The 19,546-nt window shown below is 40.0% G+C and overlaps 1 protein-coding gene and 1 long non-coding RNA gene across 2 annotated transcripts in view; one reads left to right on the forward strand and one right to left on the reverse strand.

Moving 5' to 3' along the window:
* The window catches only part of ABCC8 (ATP binding cassette subfamily C member 8), a 133,916-nt gene that overhangs the window by 81,785 nt on the left and 32,585 nt on the right, over window positions 1-19,546 (reverse strand). The window contains exon 7 of the mRNA XM_056802201.1: window positions 5,818-5,982. Coding sequence (XP_056658179.1) covers window positions 5,818-5,982 — 165 coding nt within the window. The remainder of the gene's footprint in view (window positions 1-5,817; window positions 5,983-19,546) is intronic.
* LOC103102099 (uncharacterized) overlaps window positions 1-19,546 on the forward strand; it is a 77,295-nt gene that overhangs the window by 27,505 nt on the left and 30,244 nt on the right. The gene's annotated exons all lie outside the window — the stretch shown is intronic.

A 19,546-nucleotide genomic window follows, 5' to 3' on the forward strand; every position in this document is an offset into this window, starting at 1 on the left:
TTGGCAAGCTTTGTGAAAGAAAAGAGGACTCCTTTCTCTTTGTTTCCACAGCTCACATCTGTATTTCCCATTTTTATGACAAGTGATCAATGATTTTTATTGCAAGAGATTTAAATGCTGACAAAGTAACTGCTATTTGATCTACATTAAAACCATCTCAAAGCACATGGTAGGCTATTGATTTGGGCATAATGGATTAGGGAAAAGGTCTAATTACAGTTATCTCCTTGGATTCAGAATTGAGGAGCAGGAAGTACTTTGGTTCAGTCATCCCTCTCGCATGACCCAGGGTGATCTGATGGGAAGGCTCAGGTTGATCAATTAACTGTCCTCAGGAGTCTTTCATACTCCTCCTTCCTCAATTTAGGTAAAAGACTAGAGGCAGTTAAGAGATTCTGGGGGACCAATAAGCTCACGGATGGTTAAGGATCCTCTCTTGGCTTTTTCCACTCCCTGGATGATCTCAGATCTTCAATGAGTTTCTGCTAGGAGACATCCCTTGGGATGTATGTGTCACAGCACTCAATATGAGGCTGTTTGTTTTGTTCTTAGTGACTGCAGTTACTCTCTGCCTCCCAGGCAAGCCCTGGAAGTGACATTTCCTAATAAGTAGCATTTCAGTGGGAGTCAAGGACAATGGCTGGTTAGCAAAGGCAATCTGGTCAATGAATGATTTTAAGATTTATGAAACAGCACAACTCTCTGCAATAAGGAATACACATATTCCTAGGATCATAGCTTCATAGAGCACCTTTAGTTCAATAACTTCATTTTTACAAATGATTACCCTAAGGTACAGAGATGGTAAAGGGACTTGATCATGTCATATAAGTGGTAGTAACAATGGCCTCTGATTCCAGATCTTGAATTTTTTCTGCTGCACTCTAAAATTATCCCTAAATTTATAAGGGTGACAACTAAAGCTGAGATCTTAACTTGTTTGTTCACAAGTCACATATCTCAGCTCATAGAGTGTAAACCAGGTCTGAATCTCAATTCTCTCCCTCCCTCCCTCCCTCCCTCCCTCCCTTCCTTCCTTCCTTCCTTCCTTCCTTCCTTCCTTCCTTCCTTCCTTCCTTCCTTCCTTCCTTCCTTCCTTCCTTCCTTCCTTCCTTCCTTCCTTCCTTCCTTCCTTCCTTCCTTCCTTCCTTCCTTCCTTCCTTCCTTCCTTCCCTCCTTCCTTCCCTCCCTCCTTCCTTCCCTCCTTCCTTCCCTCCTTTCCTCTCTCTTTCTTACCCCCAGGTAAGGAAAATAGTAGAGAAGGCTCAGTTTTCAGTGTCCTGGTGGTGATCTTGTTCTCTCCTTAATGTCTAATAATTGTTGCTATGCCTGACACAGCATCCTAGTTCATGACATTAAACACAGCTTGGAATGTGATTTCGCACAAGTGCTCAGATGTTGTCGCAGGTTCCCAGAGGGACTTGTACATTCTATAAATCTACTCTGAGCAGGTGTCACTGACCCACAAAGTCATCAGTCACTATGAGACAATCAGTGCTTTCTGGCTTGTATCAGATTGCATGAGGTCCAAGGAACAGGGCCCTTAGGATATATGCCAGCAATGGCTAGTTCCAGGTCATGGGGGCCAAATAGCTTCTCACTGAGGAAGTTAGCCACTATGTCCATTAGGGAATAAGATGTGATCTGTCATTCCTAGTGGTTCAGTAAAAAGATGGTTGGATTTGAGCCCTGGATTTCAAAAGGAAGCTCTTTGGGAGTAGGGATTGCATAATTTCTTTCTTTGTATACCCAGCATGCTTAATACATTGTCATGTATTGAGCTTGAGAAATGCATGGTCAATTGAATGAGTGAATTTGAACTTGGGTCTGCCACTTCGTGCATGTGTGACTTAGTTCCTTCAACTTTTTAGTTCTCACATCCCTTATCTGTAGATAGAGTGGGCTAGACATTAGCTGAAACTGCTGATCGTATGGTCCTTCTGTTCATATAAATTCACTTAGAATCTTAGGTCCTGAGTGAGCCCAAGTCTTTGTGTGAATTGTGAGCTCAGTAAGGTATAAGGAAAAAACCTTTTTGATGGCTGTGAAAGTCCCCCAGTCCTTCCCCTTCATGATCATGATGACTCTTCCATTATTGACCTGACCCCGGTTAAGTAAGGCTTCCCTCAGGAGCCCAGATCCTGATCCATCCTTCTCTGATGCTTTTTTTAAAAGGCAGATTTTATTGACTTTTGTTTTTACATAATTTTAATGGCCAAATACATTTACTCTGATGTGTGGGAATTGAACCCTCCCTTGTGACAAAGAAAAAAAATTGCTCAAAAAGGAGTGAAATGGTAACCCTGACAACCCATGCACGCAATATCTTATTCCCTTGCCTTTCTCCCAAGAGGAGGGAAGTATGATGTTTCATTTTATGCTTTCCAGTGGCTTAGTTCCTCAGTGTTTGATTTCATTTTATTTTTTCACTGACAGAATTAAAAGGATTGTACATACTGTTCTTCTTGTTCTAACACTTTCTCACTATACCAGATCAACTTCATATCTGCTCAGCTTAAAGAATGATTCAGTCAGAATGGCTACCAAAGTCCTGGCCTTGCCACATCTTTATTTCTTCTCATAAGATCTTTCTAGACCAGAGTGGAGCCCCTGTTTTCATGAAGTCAGTTGGTACCATAAGTCCTGAGTGTTTTTCCCCCTCCTAGTTGTATTTGAAACTTAATAATAACCTTTTTGGGTTCTATTGACTCTGCCAGCATCTGAGATTCAAAGGACCAGTTTCCATTTTTGTCCAGTGTGTAGAGGAACTACTTTGATGCTAACCCTCCAAAATTTTCCTAAGAATGGAACTATATTAGGAGTGGAGTGATCCAGCCAATAATGTAGGGATCCCAGTGCATGGAAGCCTCCAGCTCTACTCTTTCAAAGATGTAGAATTTCCAACTTCTTCCAAGTTTTTTCTTACTTAGAACAGTTTAAGTTAAAATAAAAAAGTTACTCCTTACATTTAAAGGCCAATGAGAAAACCAAGCCACTAAGATATATAGGCAACTAGCAAAAATATGCAAGATCAAAAGCTATTCCTCAATAGAAAATTATCAAAGGATATAGACAAACAATTCTCAAAAGAAGAAATATAATCTATTAACCATATATGATGCTCCATATCATTCCTAGTAAGAGAACTATAAATCTAAAAAATACTGAGGATTTACCCCACACTCAGGAAACTGGCAAAGATGACTTCAGATCATGATTAGTCAGTGTTGGAGGGATTGTGGAAAGAGGCACGCTAAAGCATTGTTAGTGGAGATGTGAATTAGAACATCTCTTCTGTTTGTCTTATCCTAATTTTCAGGGAGTTCAATTCCTTTGTAAGGTCTTTTCAAAGGTACTATTCTCTTTGCCATTCTTTCCTTGCTAGCTCTTCTATTTTATATTTCTTGTTTTATTTCTTTCAAGTACTTGTGGTTGGGATAGTCTATTCTTTGATATACTAATTGTACTTTTGAAAATATTCTCTCCTTCTGGATTTACTCTCTTAGGTTTGTCTGAATTAAATGTATTTCTTTATTGTGTTAAACATTTTTCTTCTGCTTACTCATATTTCAAGTCCTTAGATTGGAGGCTTGTGCTTGGACCAAACTCTCCTCTCCTACTCTTGGCTGGTATTGATAGGTTTTGTTTAATCTTGAATTAGGTGTCCAAGTCAAGGCTCTGCCCTCTGAAGGAACTGTCGGTCCTTGTCTTCTACTGTGGTTCAGGACCAGACTGCTTGGATGCTGGGTTGGGTTGGGTTTACCTTAATTTTGGATTGGGCTAGGACTACCTCATTGTTGGTCTGGCTCTGTCTCCTGACTTGACACAGATACCTGAGTATCTCTGCATTGGGTGATGCTCTGACCCTGGCTCCTAATAGGAAACTGTGCTGTTGTACACTTTACCTTCTGTCTACTCTAGCTGCTTTAACTCCATGCTTCTATAGGAATTTGACAATCCTGGACTCAACGGAGTTTAATGATAATTCTCTTTCATTTGCCTCATCATTATTCCTTATTCCTTTTGGTGAACTTTTAGAACTTTACTGGGGTGGTTGGGTGAAAGAATCTGAACCCCTCTAGGTCCCAACAACCTGTCATCTTTCCAAGATTCCCTGGTGAAACCATTCTAGAAAGCAATTTGGAATTCTAGGATCCAAATTTCCATATATTTTAACTTAGAGATTCCTCTGTAAGGCATATACCCCAAGGAAACTGTTGTTAAAAGAAAGGCTCAATAGACACTGAAATATTTATAGCAGCACTTTTTTTGGTAGCAAAGAACTGGAAATAAAGTAGATATCCATCATTTGGGTAATGGCTAAACAAATTGTGGTATCTGAATTTGATGACATATGTTCTAAGAAATGATGTATGTGATGGTCTCAGAGATGCATTGAAAGAGCTACATGAACTGATACAGAGTGAAATATACAGAGCCAAGAAAGCAAAGTGAAGGGAAAGAATGAACAAAAAATAGTAAAAATTGTTTAAAAATTATAAAAAATGGGCTTGGACTCAAAAAAGAGATATGAGAAGATAACTTTCTTCTCTCTTGGACAGAGATTGAGGTCCATTGATGTTAACCCCTACATATAATGTCAGATTTTTTCCAACTTGTTGATTGTTTTTTTCTTTTTACTAAAATTGTTCTCTTCTTGTTTTTTTTTTAACCCTAAATTTTTCTGTCTTAGTAAAAACTTTAAGTCAGAAGTACAAGGGCTAGGCAATTGAGGATTACATAACTTGGCCAAGGTCACAAAGCTAGAAGTATCTGAGGCCATATTTGAACCCAGGAACTTCCATCTTCAGGTCTGGTGCTCTATCCACTGTGCCACCTAGTTGCCCTTTTCTCTTTTTTTTTTTTGGTATTAAATTAATGTAAAAATGTAATCCATTAGCTGGCACATGTGCATTAAGAAAGAACACCAAAATCATGTGAGCAGGAGACTGCACAGTAAACTGAGGCCCTGACTATCTGAATGGGTGAACAGAAGCCCCTGACGTGGCAAGTGGCATGGCATGGTTATGTATCTGGATGTCAGAACACATGACCCCAACTGCACAAACAGAAAGCCAACTAGATATAACATCACTGACCATAAGAAGTGGGAGATTTTTGCTTTGCTCCAGTCCTGAACTGGTCTTTATTTGTCTCACCTGAATATGTGCCAGGGCCAGTTGTGAATCTGGTACCTGAAGTAGCAATTTTCCATGGAGACTATGATAGTTAGAAAGACCTGGGAATATCTTTCTTTCTTTCTTTCTCTTTCTTTTACAAATAAATAATTATAATCTATCTTCAAAATTAAGTTTAATTATAACATCTTTTTAAAAAATCTTGTTATAAAGGATGGTTCTCTAGGACAAAGAGACAGAAGGATACAGGGGGAAATCTAGGTAATGAAAAAACAAAAGATATCAATAAAAACACATCAAATCATTTAATAGTAGAAGATATTGTGGGAAGTTCTGTACAGATGGGACTGGAGGAAAATCACTTGGAGAGTGTGGCCTTCCCTGAGAAGTTGTTTGGGAAAAGCATGGGATCTATAATCAGAAGTCTTGGGTTAAAATATTGGCTCTACTTTGTACTATTTTTGTGACCTTGGAAAAGTCTTTCTATTTCACTCACCTCAGCTTCCCTGTCTTCAAAAAGGAGGAAATAATACTCATTCTTTTCCCCACAGGGCTATTGGGAGGAAATCACTTAATAATACCTTTTAAATGCTATAGAAATATGAATTGGGATTATTGGTCAAGAAGAAAAGGGATATACTGAGAAACTCAATCCGTATCCATCCAAACTCTTCCATACCTGTATGGCTCCTCTTAAGTTGATTCCTGTTTCAATGGCAACATAGTAGGATGCTTGTAGAAATGTTCTCTGTAGCAGGAGGGCAAGAAACAAGAGCACAGCCAACACATAGGCATTGGCAAGGAACTCTTCAGATGAGACAAAGTAAACACCAAGGAACTTAATCTGTGGGTTGAAAAGCAGTTTGGAAGAAAATGTCATCACTGACAAGTAGTACTATTGTTAGGCAGATGATTTATGGGACATTTTATATGATAGAAGAGGGTATGACTGGGTTATTGGTGGGAACCATCACAGGCTCTCAGAGGCCACCTGGTCCATTGTGTGCCTCTACCACTTCCCTGAGAAGTAGTCACCCAGAATTTGCTTGGATATTTTCTGTGAACTCAAGTCATGGATCCTAATTTCAAATCTTGGTTCTGCTTCTTTTACCTGGGTAATTTTAGGTAGATAACAACCTCTCTGGGTCTCAGTTTCTTCATTTGTAAAATGATGAGGTGGGACTAGGTGATCTCTAAAGTCCTCTCAGCTCTAGATGTGTGACAATGACTATGACTAGGTGATGGGGAGCTCCCTACCCACTGATGTTACCCATTGCAGACATTTATTTTCCTCAACTCATGGTTTAACATACCTGTCTACAATTTCTATCTTTTGTTCCTACTTTCCCTCTTAGGAAGAGTCCTTCAGATAAAAGAAACTAGCTATCCTGTCCTTCCCAAGTCTTCTCTTATTTAGACTAAACATCGTTAGTTCCTTTAATCAATCCATGTAAGACATTGTTCAGTTCCCTCACCATCCAGGTTGTTCTCCTTTGAATCTCCTCCAGCTTGTTATAAAAGATACCTTCAGATGCGATTGGACCAGGGAAGAAAATATTGAGATTCTTAATGTCTTGGTTCGACATTTTGCCTCTTCTAGTACATCCCACAATCCCAAGGACCTTCATTGACCGTGAACAGTATTTACAACCTACCGTAACCCGTAGAGTGCTTTTCTCATAAGCTGTTGTCTAAGCTCTGCTTCTCCTACTCTGCAGATGTAAAGGACATATATTTCTAAATGGGCTGATTAATAAAACATTTCCATCAGCTTAAATGAAGGCCTAAGCATGATTTCTTCCCTCTCAATATGTGGACAAAGGGAGCAGGGTCATATTTTCACTGTAGGTTTGTTAATGATTGAAATGATCTTGAGAAACTAAATTTTGGGTAAGAGTATTAATTTATTGATTAAATCAGATTTATTGGTTAGGCCAGCATAAAAGTGACATAGGTCCTCATGGCCCTCTTGAATGACCAGGGACCTGGAAGTTGGGTCAAACAGCTTAATAATAAATAGATTTTAGGAGCTCATTATTCAACCCTTCCTTTGAACAACTCAAGAGATTTCTAATTGGCAGATAGCTAATTAAGAGGCAGTGTATCAAACCATCTATATTTCATTGCTGGTGGAGTTTTGAATTAATCCAACCATTCTGGAGGGCAATTTGGAACTATGCCCAAAGAGCGATAAAAGACTGTCTTCCCTTTGATCCAGCCATAGCACTGTTGGGTTTGTACCCCAAAGAGATAATAAGGAAAAAGACTTGTACAAGAATATTCATAGCTGCGCTCTTTGTGGTGGCAAAAAATTGGAAAATGAGGGGATGCCCTTCAATTGGGGAATGGCTGAACAAATTGTGGTATATGTTGGTGATATACTTTTGTGCTAAAAGGAATAATAAAGTGGAGGAATTCTATGGAGACTGGAACAACCTCCAGGAAGTGATGCAGAGCGAAAGGAGCAGAACCAGGAAAACATTGTACACAGAGACTGACACACTGTGGTACAATCGAAGGTAATGGACTTCTCCATTAGTGTCAATACAACGTCCCTGAACAATCCGCAGGGATCTAGGAGAAAAAACACTATCACAAGCAGAGGACAAATTGTGGGAGTAAAAACACTGAGGAAAAGCAACTGCTTGACTACAGGGGTTGAGGGGATATGACTGAGGAGAGACTCTAAATGAACACTCTAATGCAAATACCAACAACATGGAAATGGGTTCGAATCAAGGACACATGTGATACCCAGTGGAATTGCGCGTGGGCTATGGGAGGGGTGGTGGGAGGGGGGGGGGAGGAAAAGAAAATGATCTTTGTTTCCAAGGCATAATGTTTGAAAATGACCAGATAAAACAATGTTTAAAAAAAACCAAACCCATCTAACCTTCCCCATCTCCATAGGAAGACAGGTCACTATGCAGGAAAAGGGTCCTTTTCCCTTCTCTTATTGTTGATTGTTGAATATAGTGTAGGCTGAACAGAGGGTACTCTCTTCTCCCCTTCATTTATTAATCAAATTCTGTTAAAAAGGAAGACATTCTTTGGGATTCCCAAGGACAAAAAGAAATGCAAAAAGTGGTCGACTGGATGGAATGTCTGATCCAGACCTCAGACCCAGAAAGACACAGTAATTCTCCCTAATATACAGAAATCATTAGGGCCTTTCCACTCCAGAGTCCTGATATAAAAATAACAAAATAGGTGAAAAATTAATTCTCACAGGCCTCAGATCTTTGGTTCTTTGTGTATGGGTAATACTGAGAAGAATTTGCAGCCAAACCCAAGTCTCCTGGTGAAACATCAAAGGCACTGAGCAAATCACTGATTACTTGAAGTCAGAACAACTAGAACAAGTCCCTTGATGTTTGCTATCTATTTTCTGTCATTAAAATGTGGTTGGCCAAGATCGTTACTCAGACTAATAGAAAGCAATTGAGAAGGACAGGAGTGTTATAGGGTCCCCAAACTGAAGAGAATTGGACAATACATAGCCATTCATTGCTCCCTAAGTGGAAAGACTAGTGTTCTTTAAAGCAGACGTCTCCTAGCCCCAGGTTTCCTATAATTCTTTGTAGTAGCATAGAAAGAATATTCCATTGGGAACTGTGAGGTTCAAGTCCCAGCTATGCTAGCTCATTAGGCATGTGACAGCTGGAAAATCCATCCCCTTCACTCCCTGGGCTTGTTTCCTGCTTACAGAATGAGGGGGCTGTTCTAGCTAAACTCTCTGGCCAAATCCAGCTTTGTCATTCTGGAGGCCAAATTTCCAGGTCAAGTTTTGGATGCTCAGTGCAGTCCTCAGTTAGGTCCTTCCCATAATAGGCAATCAGGAAAACATTTTGATTTTCTTGCTAAAGACACTAGAGACTAAGAATGTTTTCTTTTGGAGGCAGTGGAAGCAGCTATAAGAAACACTTTGATCTTGGTAAATAGGCACTCAAGGACTGGACTACATTAATATTTGCATGAAGATGGAGTAGTTCACTTCCTAAGAAATGACCCTGAACTCACTAGCTTTTTTTTAACCCCTTATCTTCTGTTTTAGAGTCAAGATTGTATATTGGTTCCAAGGCAGAAGAGTGGTAAGGGCTAGGCAATGGGGGTTAAGTGACTTGCCTGGAGTCACACAGCTGGGAAGTGTCTGAGGCCAGATTTGAACCTAGGACCTCTGGCCTCTGGGCTGGCTCTCAATCCATTGAGCCACCCAGCTGCCCCCAGAACTCACTGGCTTTGAAATCAAAGAAGGGAGATAGATGACCAGTGTATTCTCATTTTCAGCAGTCTCATGCTCACTAGTCTGCAAGAAAAGCTCTTCCCCCATGATGTCAGAGGAGAGACCCCCAGACTTTTAGCCAATTGGCTAATTCTGTTCACAGTCAGCCAAGCTAACAATCAACAAATATTTCTTAAGGTTTATTACTAGGTACCAGGGAGTATACAAGTTGCAATGGCAAAAATAAAATCATCCTTGACCTCAGAGGGCTTACATTCTATCAGAGGCAACATGAGCACATAAAAGTATATACAAAAATAGACAACCAAATAAATTCAAGGTAGTTTGGAGAAGAAGCACTGGGGACCAGCCTCTGGGGAGGTCTATTATGGGAAGTTTTTATGAATTTTTTTTGTTTTGAGTTTTGAAGGAAATAAGGGATTCTAAGAGGCAAAGGTGAGGCCAGAGTGTATGCTGTGCAGAAGATACTGCCAGTGCAAAGTCACAAGGGTGGGAGATGGAGTCTTGTGGGTAAGAAACAGCAAAAAGATTGATTTGTCTGGATCCTAGAGCCTATGAAGGGAAGAAATGTATAAGAATGGAAAGGTAGATTGAGGTGAGGTTTGGAAGGGAAATACAAAACAGAAGAGTTTATATTTGGTACTTGAAGTAATAGGGAAATATTGAAGTTTATTGAGTATGGTGGTAATAGCATTAGATCTGTGCTCTAGGAGAATCCCTTCGGTAGATGGGTGGAAGATATATAGTGAAGGGAGAGACTAGAGACCAGGAGACCCATGAGGAAGCCAGGAGAGAAGTATTGAGTGCCTAAACTAGAGAGGTGGCCACATGAGCAGGAAGAAGGGGATGGAATAAAGAGTTGTGGAGATAAAATTGCTTAGATTTGGCAGGGGATTGAATCTGTGGGATGAGGGAAAGGGAGGAGTTGAGGATAATAAAGAGGTTGGAAACCTGAGTGCTTGGGAGGATGCTGGTACCTCTGACATCAATAGGGAAGTCTGGAAAAGTGGGAGAAATGGGGAAGGGAGAAACATGTTTTCAGACATGAGAGTTTGAGATATCTATGATTCGAAATGTCTAATAGGCACTTGGCGATGTGGCACCAGAGGATAGAGAAACTGAGGCTAGATATAGGAATCTATGAGTCATCTGCCTAGAGATGATCATTAAAGTCATGGAAGCTGATGAGGTCACTGCTGAGTGAGAGAATGTATAGAGAGAAGAGAGTTCAGCATAGAGCCATGGGGAATATCCACCCCCATGGTCAACATGTGTATACATGCCCAGACATTAATATTCAGGGCACATATGCTTAAGTGGCGATTCTCTCTTCTTCAGGAAGAGCTGCAACCAGTTCCTAAAGGGATGCAATAGGTTCTTAAAGAGGCAACACCCAAGTACTTAGGCAGTTAGGTGAAACAGTGAATAAAGTGTTAGAGCTGGAGTCAGGGAGATCTGAGTTTAATTATGACCTCAGACCCTTACTAGCTGTATGACCCTGGGCAAGTCACACAATTCTGTTTGCCTCAGTTTCCTCATCTGTAAAATGAACTGGAGAAGGAAATGGCAAACCAAGCTAGTACCTTTGCCAAGAAAACCCTAAATGGGGTCACAGAGAGTCGTACACGACTGAAGCCAACTAAATAACAATAATCTAAGCCTCAAAGAGAAACAGCATCAGACATTGTGTACAGATACTCTCCCCAATGCAGATTATGGCTAGTTGGGGGAGAAGGACAGAATGGAGAGCCTGTATCTCTTGAATCAGAACAATAAGGATTCTTGGGAAACAGCTGAACTAGAGATAAAGAGAATGAAAAATGGGAGATAGTAAAAATAGAACAAAAACAGTGAACTCTTGAAGCACAGAGACAACCAATTTCTCATTCAGAGATCTTATATTCATTGAAGTCAAGGTCAAATCTCTGACTACTAAAAGAACAGAAAATACTTATTTTCTGGCTGGTGTGGGAACCAGAATCTTCTTTATTTAAAAAAAATTACACAAACACCCAACTTAGCCCAAGTTTCTTCTCCTGGCTTTGCTTCTGTGTCTGAACTTTCTCACAATATTTCAGCAGCTCTCACCTTGGAACATCCCTTTGTCTTTGAAATCTCCATCTGCTATTGTTGAATAGCCATTCTCCATTCTCCAAGTCTCCATTTCCACTCTATTTTCCTTCATTGGAATATCATCTTCTTGAGGGCAAAGTCCAATTTTTTAAAGATAGGATTTGTGTCCCTAGCACATGAGACATTTATTGTTGTTCAGTTGTTTCAGCTGTGTCAGACTTTTCATGACCCCATTAGGCGTTTTCTTGGCAGAGATCTCCGAGTAGTTTGCCATTTTCTTCTCCAGCTCATTTTACAGTTAAGAAAACTGAGCCAAATAGCATTAAGTGACTTGCCCAAGGTCACACAGCTAGTAAATGTCTAAGGCCAGCTTTGAACTCAGGAAGAAGAGTCCTCCTGACTTCACTCCTGGCACACCACCCCTTGTGGCATGACACATAGTGATCACTTAAAAATGGTGACTTGGTAGATTGAGAGGAAGGTCCAGAGATCAGAAGACTTGGGTACAAATTTGACCTCAGATATTTCCTGTATTCCATTGCCTAGCCCTTACCACTTGGAACCAACACTGTATTAATTCTAAGACAGAAAGTAAGGGATATTTTTAATGCTTGTGACTTGACTGTTGACATGTCAGAATCATAGACTCATGTCCCTCTATTTTCCTTAAGTTTTGGCTTTTTACACCTGGACATGTCTATCATGTTCATTCCCAGAGGATGCTGTTATATTGTTTCCTCACTGGGCACAGACACACCTGGGGGGCTCACTTAAAAACAATTCAATCTCTAGGCTGGCAGCACTGGGCATATGTGGACACAGGAGTTGGTTAGGGAGTCTACAGTACCTGGGTCCAGGGAACCCTGTGCCAGAGACATGAAACAACTTGTCTAAGGTAAGAAGGTATTAAATAGTAGAGCCAGAATTCAAATTCTGGCCTTAGACTCCATATCTACTTCTCTTTCCATCACCCCTTACTGGAGAACTGTTCAATATTTAGCTTTGAAGCCAACAAATCCCATTTTATAAATGGTATAGTAGAAAAGACACTGACTCTGGAGTCAGAGGACTTGAGTTTGAATCCTTTCTTTGATGCAACCTTGTGTGATCTTGTTGATAAATTACTGAATCTGTCTGGACCTCAGTTTCCTCATCTGTAAAATGTGGGTATCAGAACAGATGTCCCTTTTAGCTGTAGATCCCTATTTTTATATTTATTCATATTTAAAATAGCACAGGGAGCAGCTTGGATCAGCTAGAGCCAATCCTTTCTGAAGGGAGGACACTGTTGGGGTGCCAGCCATAGTTTGGATCCTCAGACTCCCCAATCTGTAGCCTTTAAGAATCCATATATTAGAGTCTTGTATGGAGGGGGCAGGGGGTGGAGTGTGTTCCCTCCAGCTGAGGCACTGGGAAAGCATCTTCTCCTCTCTAGGGCTATCAGGAGAGGACCAGTGATCTAGGGCAGGCGCTGGGGGCTTTGTTCTCAGCTGCTTCCTGCCTATTAATGAGATGATGCGATGACACATTTTGGGACAATCTGATGAAAGGTGAATTGCAAAGAGAGGTGGATCTGTGGGAGGGGAGCGGGTGAGATCTACATAAGTCCTACACCATATACGCATCTCCCCACAGCTTTAGACATACAAAGATGAAGGGACTTAGAAAGACGAAGATGCATTTACATTCTCTCTCTTGCCTTCTCTCCCCTCCTCCTTCATCTTTTCTTCTCCCCTCCCCTCCCCCTCCCTGAGCCTTCAGACGCATTTCCCCTGGAATCAGCCTCTGACACTTCTTTTCTGGGCTCAGGCTCCACTGGCAGATTTCAGCGCCCAGGGCTGGGGATGAATTTAATTTTCCAGCCTCCTGGGTCCTGATCAGTGGCATGTACTGCAGGGACAGTGGGGGAGTGAGTGATGAAGGGCTACTTGGCCCCCTTGAGCATCACCCTCGTGAGGAAGGTCGGTAGGGGGAGGCAGGGAGGTCAGAGGGGAGGAAGGAAGATTTGGCAGAGAAGTGGAAACCTCCAGTAAGCTAACAAACAATGCAAGTGGCTCGTCCTTGCAGAATCCAAGGACAATGTGCTATTGCTGGCCTGAAAACTGAAGAGAGGCCAGACTGGGCTGTTTACAATGCCAGTGAGGTCTGCCCATGGGCCAAGGCTGCAGAGGGGAGGATTTAGGCTCAGCTTGGGAAAAAATTCCCTGGATCAATAATAGAGCAAATGAGGCAACACAGGAACAGAGCTTTGCAAACCTTACAGACCTATTTAAATGCTGATTGTTGTTATTGAAGACACTTTAGAGGTCCTCTAGTTCACCCTCATTTTACAGATGAGGGAATAATAATTATTATGAACTAATAATAACAACAATAAATGTCTTATTATTCAGAGTTGTAAGGGACTTTTTTAGATGTCTTCTAGTCCAACCTCAGTTTACAGATGAGGAAATAATAATCATTGTTAGCTACTAATAAAATTAAGGGACTTTAGATGTCTCCTAGTTCAACTTCATTTTATAGATGAAAATAATAATTATTGTTAGCTAACAATAATAAACATTATTATTCAGAGTTGAAAGGGACTTTAGATATCTTTTAGTTCTTCCTCATTTTATAGATGAGGGAATAATAATTATTATTAGCTAATGATAATGATAACAAACTTATTATTCAGAGTTGGAAGGGACTTTGGATATCCTCTAGTCCATCCTCATTTTACAGATGAGGGAATAATAGTTATTATTAGCAAATAATAATATTAAAATTAAAAGACTTTAGATGTCTTCTAGCTCATCCAAATTTTACAGATGAAGGAATAATTATTATTATTGGCTAATAATAATATTAAAATTATGAGACTTTATATATTTTCTAGTCTGATTTTAGTTTATAGATTAAATAATAATCATTATTACATTTGAATAATAACAAATTATTATTCAGAGTTGGAAAGGACTTTAGAGTTCTTGAGTAGAGAGAAAAGAATTAATTTGTTCTTCTCAGAGGGGATTCATCTTAGACTCCATTAGGGAATGGAAACCTGCTTGGGGTCTCAAAATAAGAATTCAAGGACATTTTGTTATGCCACAATAACACTTGTTATTATCTAAAGAAAGCAAACCATTAGACTATCCTACCTCCTTATCCCCTCTCACCTTTAGGAGACAGAGGAACCCCTCTTGAGAACATAGCTATCTCTTTATAACCTCCTCCACATCTGGGGAAAGATCTGATGAAGCTTGTTACTTTCTAATTGGGTAGACTTTCATGCCTAGATTGTAACTCCAGCCCCCCAGACTATGGGGTATCAGATAGAGAGGGGTGGGGGTCTTGCATCAGGAATCTATAAAATGCTTGTATCTGCAACCCTGCATTGGGTATTGCTGTTAGGGCATGTCCCCTCACTCATGAGTAAGAACAAAAGGCTGCATCTTCTACTATTCACTCTCTTACTCCAGGTTTGTACTACAATTTTGGTGAGTGGTCTTTTCATTTTATCCCACACATTCTAATCCAACTTTATTTTACAGATGAGGGAATAATAGGAATTATTATTATTATTATTGATAATAGGCAACAACCACAAAAATTATTATTATTAGAGTTAGAAGGGACTTACTTCAGAGGTCTTCTATCCAACTCTATTTTGCAGATAAGGGAAAATAATAATGATAACAAATAATAATAACTAAGTATTATTTGGAGTTGGAATGGACTTTAAAAGTCTTCTTGTCCCATCTCATACAGATGGGGGAAGAGAGGAGCAAAGAGGTTAAGTGATTTCCCTAAGGTCTTAGACCCCAAATGAGAGCTCAGTCTACTACATCATCCTGAGAGAAGGGGAGGGAAGGGCTGGTAAATTTTGGATGTGACACTGGCTGATCCTTTTCATTATAGATTGAGGTATAAATAGTGAGAAGTACCACATCATGGCATAGAGGACAGAGCTCTAGACTAAGGGTCAGGAAGACCTCTATTTAGATACTGTCTCTAGTAGTTCTTCAATGTGTGACATTGGACAGGTCGTTTAACTGCCTGAACCTCAGTTTTCATATCTGTAAAATGAAAGTGTTGGATGTCATGACCTTTAAGGTCACTTCTACCTCTCTAGCTCTATCATCCTTGAAAGACCCTCAAGTCTCCTTTCCCAGGGCTGGGACCATCTGGTCCTAGAACGGACACTGATGAAGAATAGAAATGGGGGCTTTCTAACCTTAACCTAGGGGTAATAAATAGAATATCTTCAAGAAATCTAAACTCTGGTTGGCTGGAATTTCTGACTTCCTGGTCTAATTAGGGTCATGGAGTTCCAGCATTTCCTGTCTACTGAATCTCTTTGTGTAGCCCAAGTCATGAGGAAAGGTAGGATTCTGCTTTTTGTCATTCTTCTGTCCTTTGTGGAACCCTTTTAAAGCATAGGGTAAGCCATGGTTCTTTGCTCTGGAGAGGAGTGGTGGTGATGATAATTCAGCTAGATGACAAAAAGGTTAAAACACTAGATTTGGAGTCAACTTGAATCCTTCCTCAAATACTTACTAGCTGTGGAACCCTGAGTAAGCCATTTAACTTCTCTTAGCCTCAGTTTCCTCATTTGTGAAATGGTGGCTATGAATAGTATTTATTTCACAGAATTGCTATAAGGGTCAGATGATATAATGCATGCAAGGAAATGTGTAAAAACTTAAAATTACTATATAAATGTTAGCTATTATGCAACAGACATCTTCCACTGTTTCTGGCTCAGTACGTGTAGAAAATGAAAATATATAACTTCCTAAAGCATCCAATATACCCCAATATATATGGAAGATTGAATTTCATATTCCCTGGTGTAGAACCTTCCCTCTTCTTTACCCCCCACCCCCAACGCAGTGAGGTGTGGAGGATTAATTGTAACTCGGACGAAATGAAATTTAATAAAAACCCTGCGAGGATTAACTGCTGCCTGAGGTTTGGGGATTCATTGGATGGATGGTATTACATGAGAGTGAACTATCAATTATTCAAGTCCCTAATTATGTCTCTGCTTTTTCTTTTCCTGCTTGTTTGTGGTTAAGAGGTTAGAGTCTTTTCCTCATTGGGAAAATGCAGTTCCAGTCCTCATCAGGAGTGGTGACTTTCCTTTATAATCACCTGAAATGAAATTGATGTAGAAAACTGGAGGAGAGGACCAAGGATCCAGATTAAAAAAATTCAAGGCAAAGTCAGCATCTTTTTTTCAGGTTCCTAGCTTTGGCTCTGGACAGTCAATGGTCCTGGCAAAGCCCCAGTTTAAAAAAAAAAAAAACAACACCAAAACATCAGCTCAGGACCTTTCATAGAGTAGGTTTTTAATAAACAATTTTGAATGAATGAATGAATAGAACCACACATGTTAATTGCTCTCTGAGATTTGGAGCTTTAGGAGACAAATAATTTTATGCTAACCCTTTCCATTTCTTTTTCTTTTTATTTAATTCTTTTAATTTTAAATTTAATTTAAAAAATTTTCCAGGGTTACATGATTCTTATTGTCTCCCTCCCCTCTTCCCTCCCCACTCCTGGAACTGACAAGCAATTCCACCAGGTTATACAGATATTATCATTCAAAGCCTCTTTCCTTATCATTCAGTTTCTTTCCATTTCTGATAGGAAGATTTAGTTATAGAATATTAGAGCTAGAAGGACCCTTAGAGATCATTTAATCATAGAATCATAGCTCTAGGCCTGAGAGGAACTTTAGGAGCCAACTAAGGGGCTCAGGCTAGGTGGTTCAATGGATAGATCACTGGGCTTAGAGTCAGGAAGATCCAAGTTCAAATTCACCCTCAGACACTTACTAGCTGTGTGACCCTGGGCAAATCACTTAACCCCATGGGCCTTGGTTTCTTCATCTGTCAAATAAGCTGTCAAATGGCAAACCACTCTAGTATCTTTGTCAAGGAAACCCCGAATGGGGTCCCAAAGAGTCAGATATGACTGAAACTACTGAACAATAAAGGGAATCAATCCTCTTATTTTACACATGAGGAAACTGAGATCTAGAGAGAGGAAGAAATTATTTAAGGCCACATAAGTATTAAACAGCAAATCTGGGATTTTATTCCAGGTCCTCCTAGTCTAAATTCAATGAGCTTTCTCTCATAAAACACAAGTTAAGGGGGCAGCTGGGTGGCTCAGTGGATTGAGAGCCAGACTTAGAGATAGGAGTTCCTGGGCTCAAATTTGATCTCAGACACTTCCCAGTTGTGTGACCTTGGGCAAGTCACTTAACCCCCATTGCCTAGCTCTTACCACTCTTCTGTCTTGGAACCAACACACAGCATTGATTCCAAGATGGAAGGTAAGGGTTTCTAATAAAAAAAATAAAAAAAAAACACACATAAGTTAAGCACCTTCAATTTACCAAAGAGGAAACTTAGGGACTTGTCCAAAGTTAAATCATAAATTAATAAAAGAGCCAGGATTTGAACCCATGTCTCTTGACTCCCAGTTTAGTAATTTTTCCTTTGCTTGAGTCAATTAATCAGGGCAAGAGTTCTTAAAAACAGGATACTCCAGGGATGCATTTTTAGTATTAAGTTAAATTTCTATTTCTCTTTAGGACAGAGGTTCTACAAACTTGTTTTTTTTATAACTGTATTTCAATAGAATTGGGTTTTTTTTTTGTAATCTTACATATTTTGTTTTAAGCATTTGATATGATGATTCTGAGGAGGGAACCAGAGGCTTCACCAAGACTGCTCAAAAGATCCAGGATACAAAAAGAATGAAAAACTTTTGCTATAGGATTAAAGGTTCCAGCCTCCTGCATCAGTAATAGTCATGCTGAATTGATGAAGGGAAGGAAGTGAGCAGGGTCCTAGAATACAGAGTGGAGCTGCAGACCATCCAGGCCAGGGGACACTCCAGGAGCAGGGCAGCAGCTCAGATCAGTCAAGAAATAAATCTCTCCCAGACCCAGGGAAACAGCCTTGAGGCTGTGTCATTACTGCCCTGCAGGGTTTGCTCTTTGCTGCAGTGCCATCCTTTAAAACAAAAGAGCAGCAGGATGTTTTTGGGAAGGGAGGAGGGACAAGAGATGGGGCTGGAGGGACAGGAGGAGGGACTCCAAAAGATTGCCTCTGGAATGATGGTAATGACCTCAAAGAAAAATGATGGGGATTAGATTAATCCCAGGATTCTACAGTTCAATAGACACTTAGTACATTTCAGACACTGTTCAAGGTGCTGAATAACCATAGACAAAAGGAAGATGGTCCCTGGTTCAAAGGAAAAGGAAGTGACAAACCACTCTAGTGTCTTAGCTTAGAAAACTCCAAATGGGGCCATGATGGTAATGACTGAACAACAACAACAACAACAACAACAACAACAAAAAATCCTGTTTAATTCAGGTTCTGATATTTTACAGCAGGGAAAAAACATGGACCCAGGCAAGTCAGTATAAAATAGGTAGCTGCAACCTGTGTTTGGGGACCATTAAGGTCTAGAATCATATGAACAGGGTTAATCTTTGGAGGATCAGGGTGTAGCGTTCCATAGAAATTTCTAGTCTTCCTTTGACTTATATTGCCTACACCCAGAATTGATCCTGGGGTATCTCAGAATATAGCATGTGCCTAGATTTCTACAGAGATCAGGAACAAGGATGCCAACTCCTACATAGCTTTTACAGTAACAAATGCATCTTGAGCGTGATAATCTTTAATTCATTCCATAGAAAATGGAAAAAGAGCTGCAAAGGACTCAAGTGATCCATTAAGGAAAATAGAAAACACAGAAACCACACATTAGCCCTTAAACAATACATTATAATCTCTCCATGGATGAAAAGACAGCAAAATCTCCAAGAATTAGAGGTTTTGGTGATTGTAGAAAATACACAAACCATAAGTTAGCCCATAAACTTTATGCTACTGCCTTTGAATGGTTTAAAAAATAGGAACCCCCCAAATTAGAGGATTTGATGATTTATGGCCTAGAATCCTATAATGCCATCTATATAAGGAGCCCTGGAATATTATATAACATTTTTTTGGGTGAAATCCATCGTGATTAGAAAGAGATTGAGGTAACCACGCACTCTGAGAAAACAAAATAGTCAAAC

Source organism: Monodelphis domestica, chromosome 6 (assembly GCF_027887165.1).
Source record: "Monodelphis domestica isolate mMonDom1 chromosome 6, mMonDom1.pri, whole genome shotgun sequence".
In the NCBI taxonomy this organism is placed as follows: Eukaryota; Metazoa; Chordata; class Mammalia; order Didelphimorphia; family Didelphidae; genus Monodelphis; species Monodelphis domestica.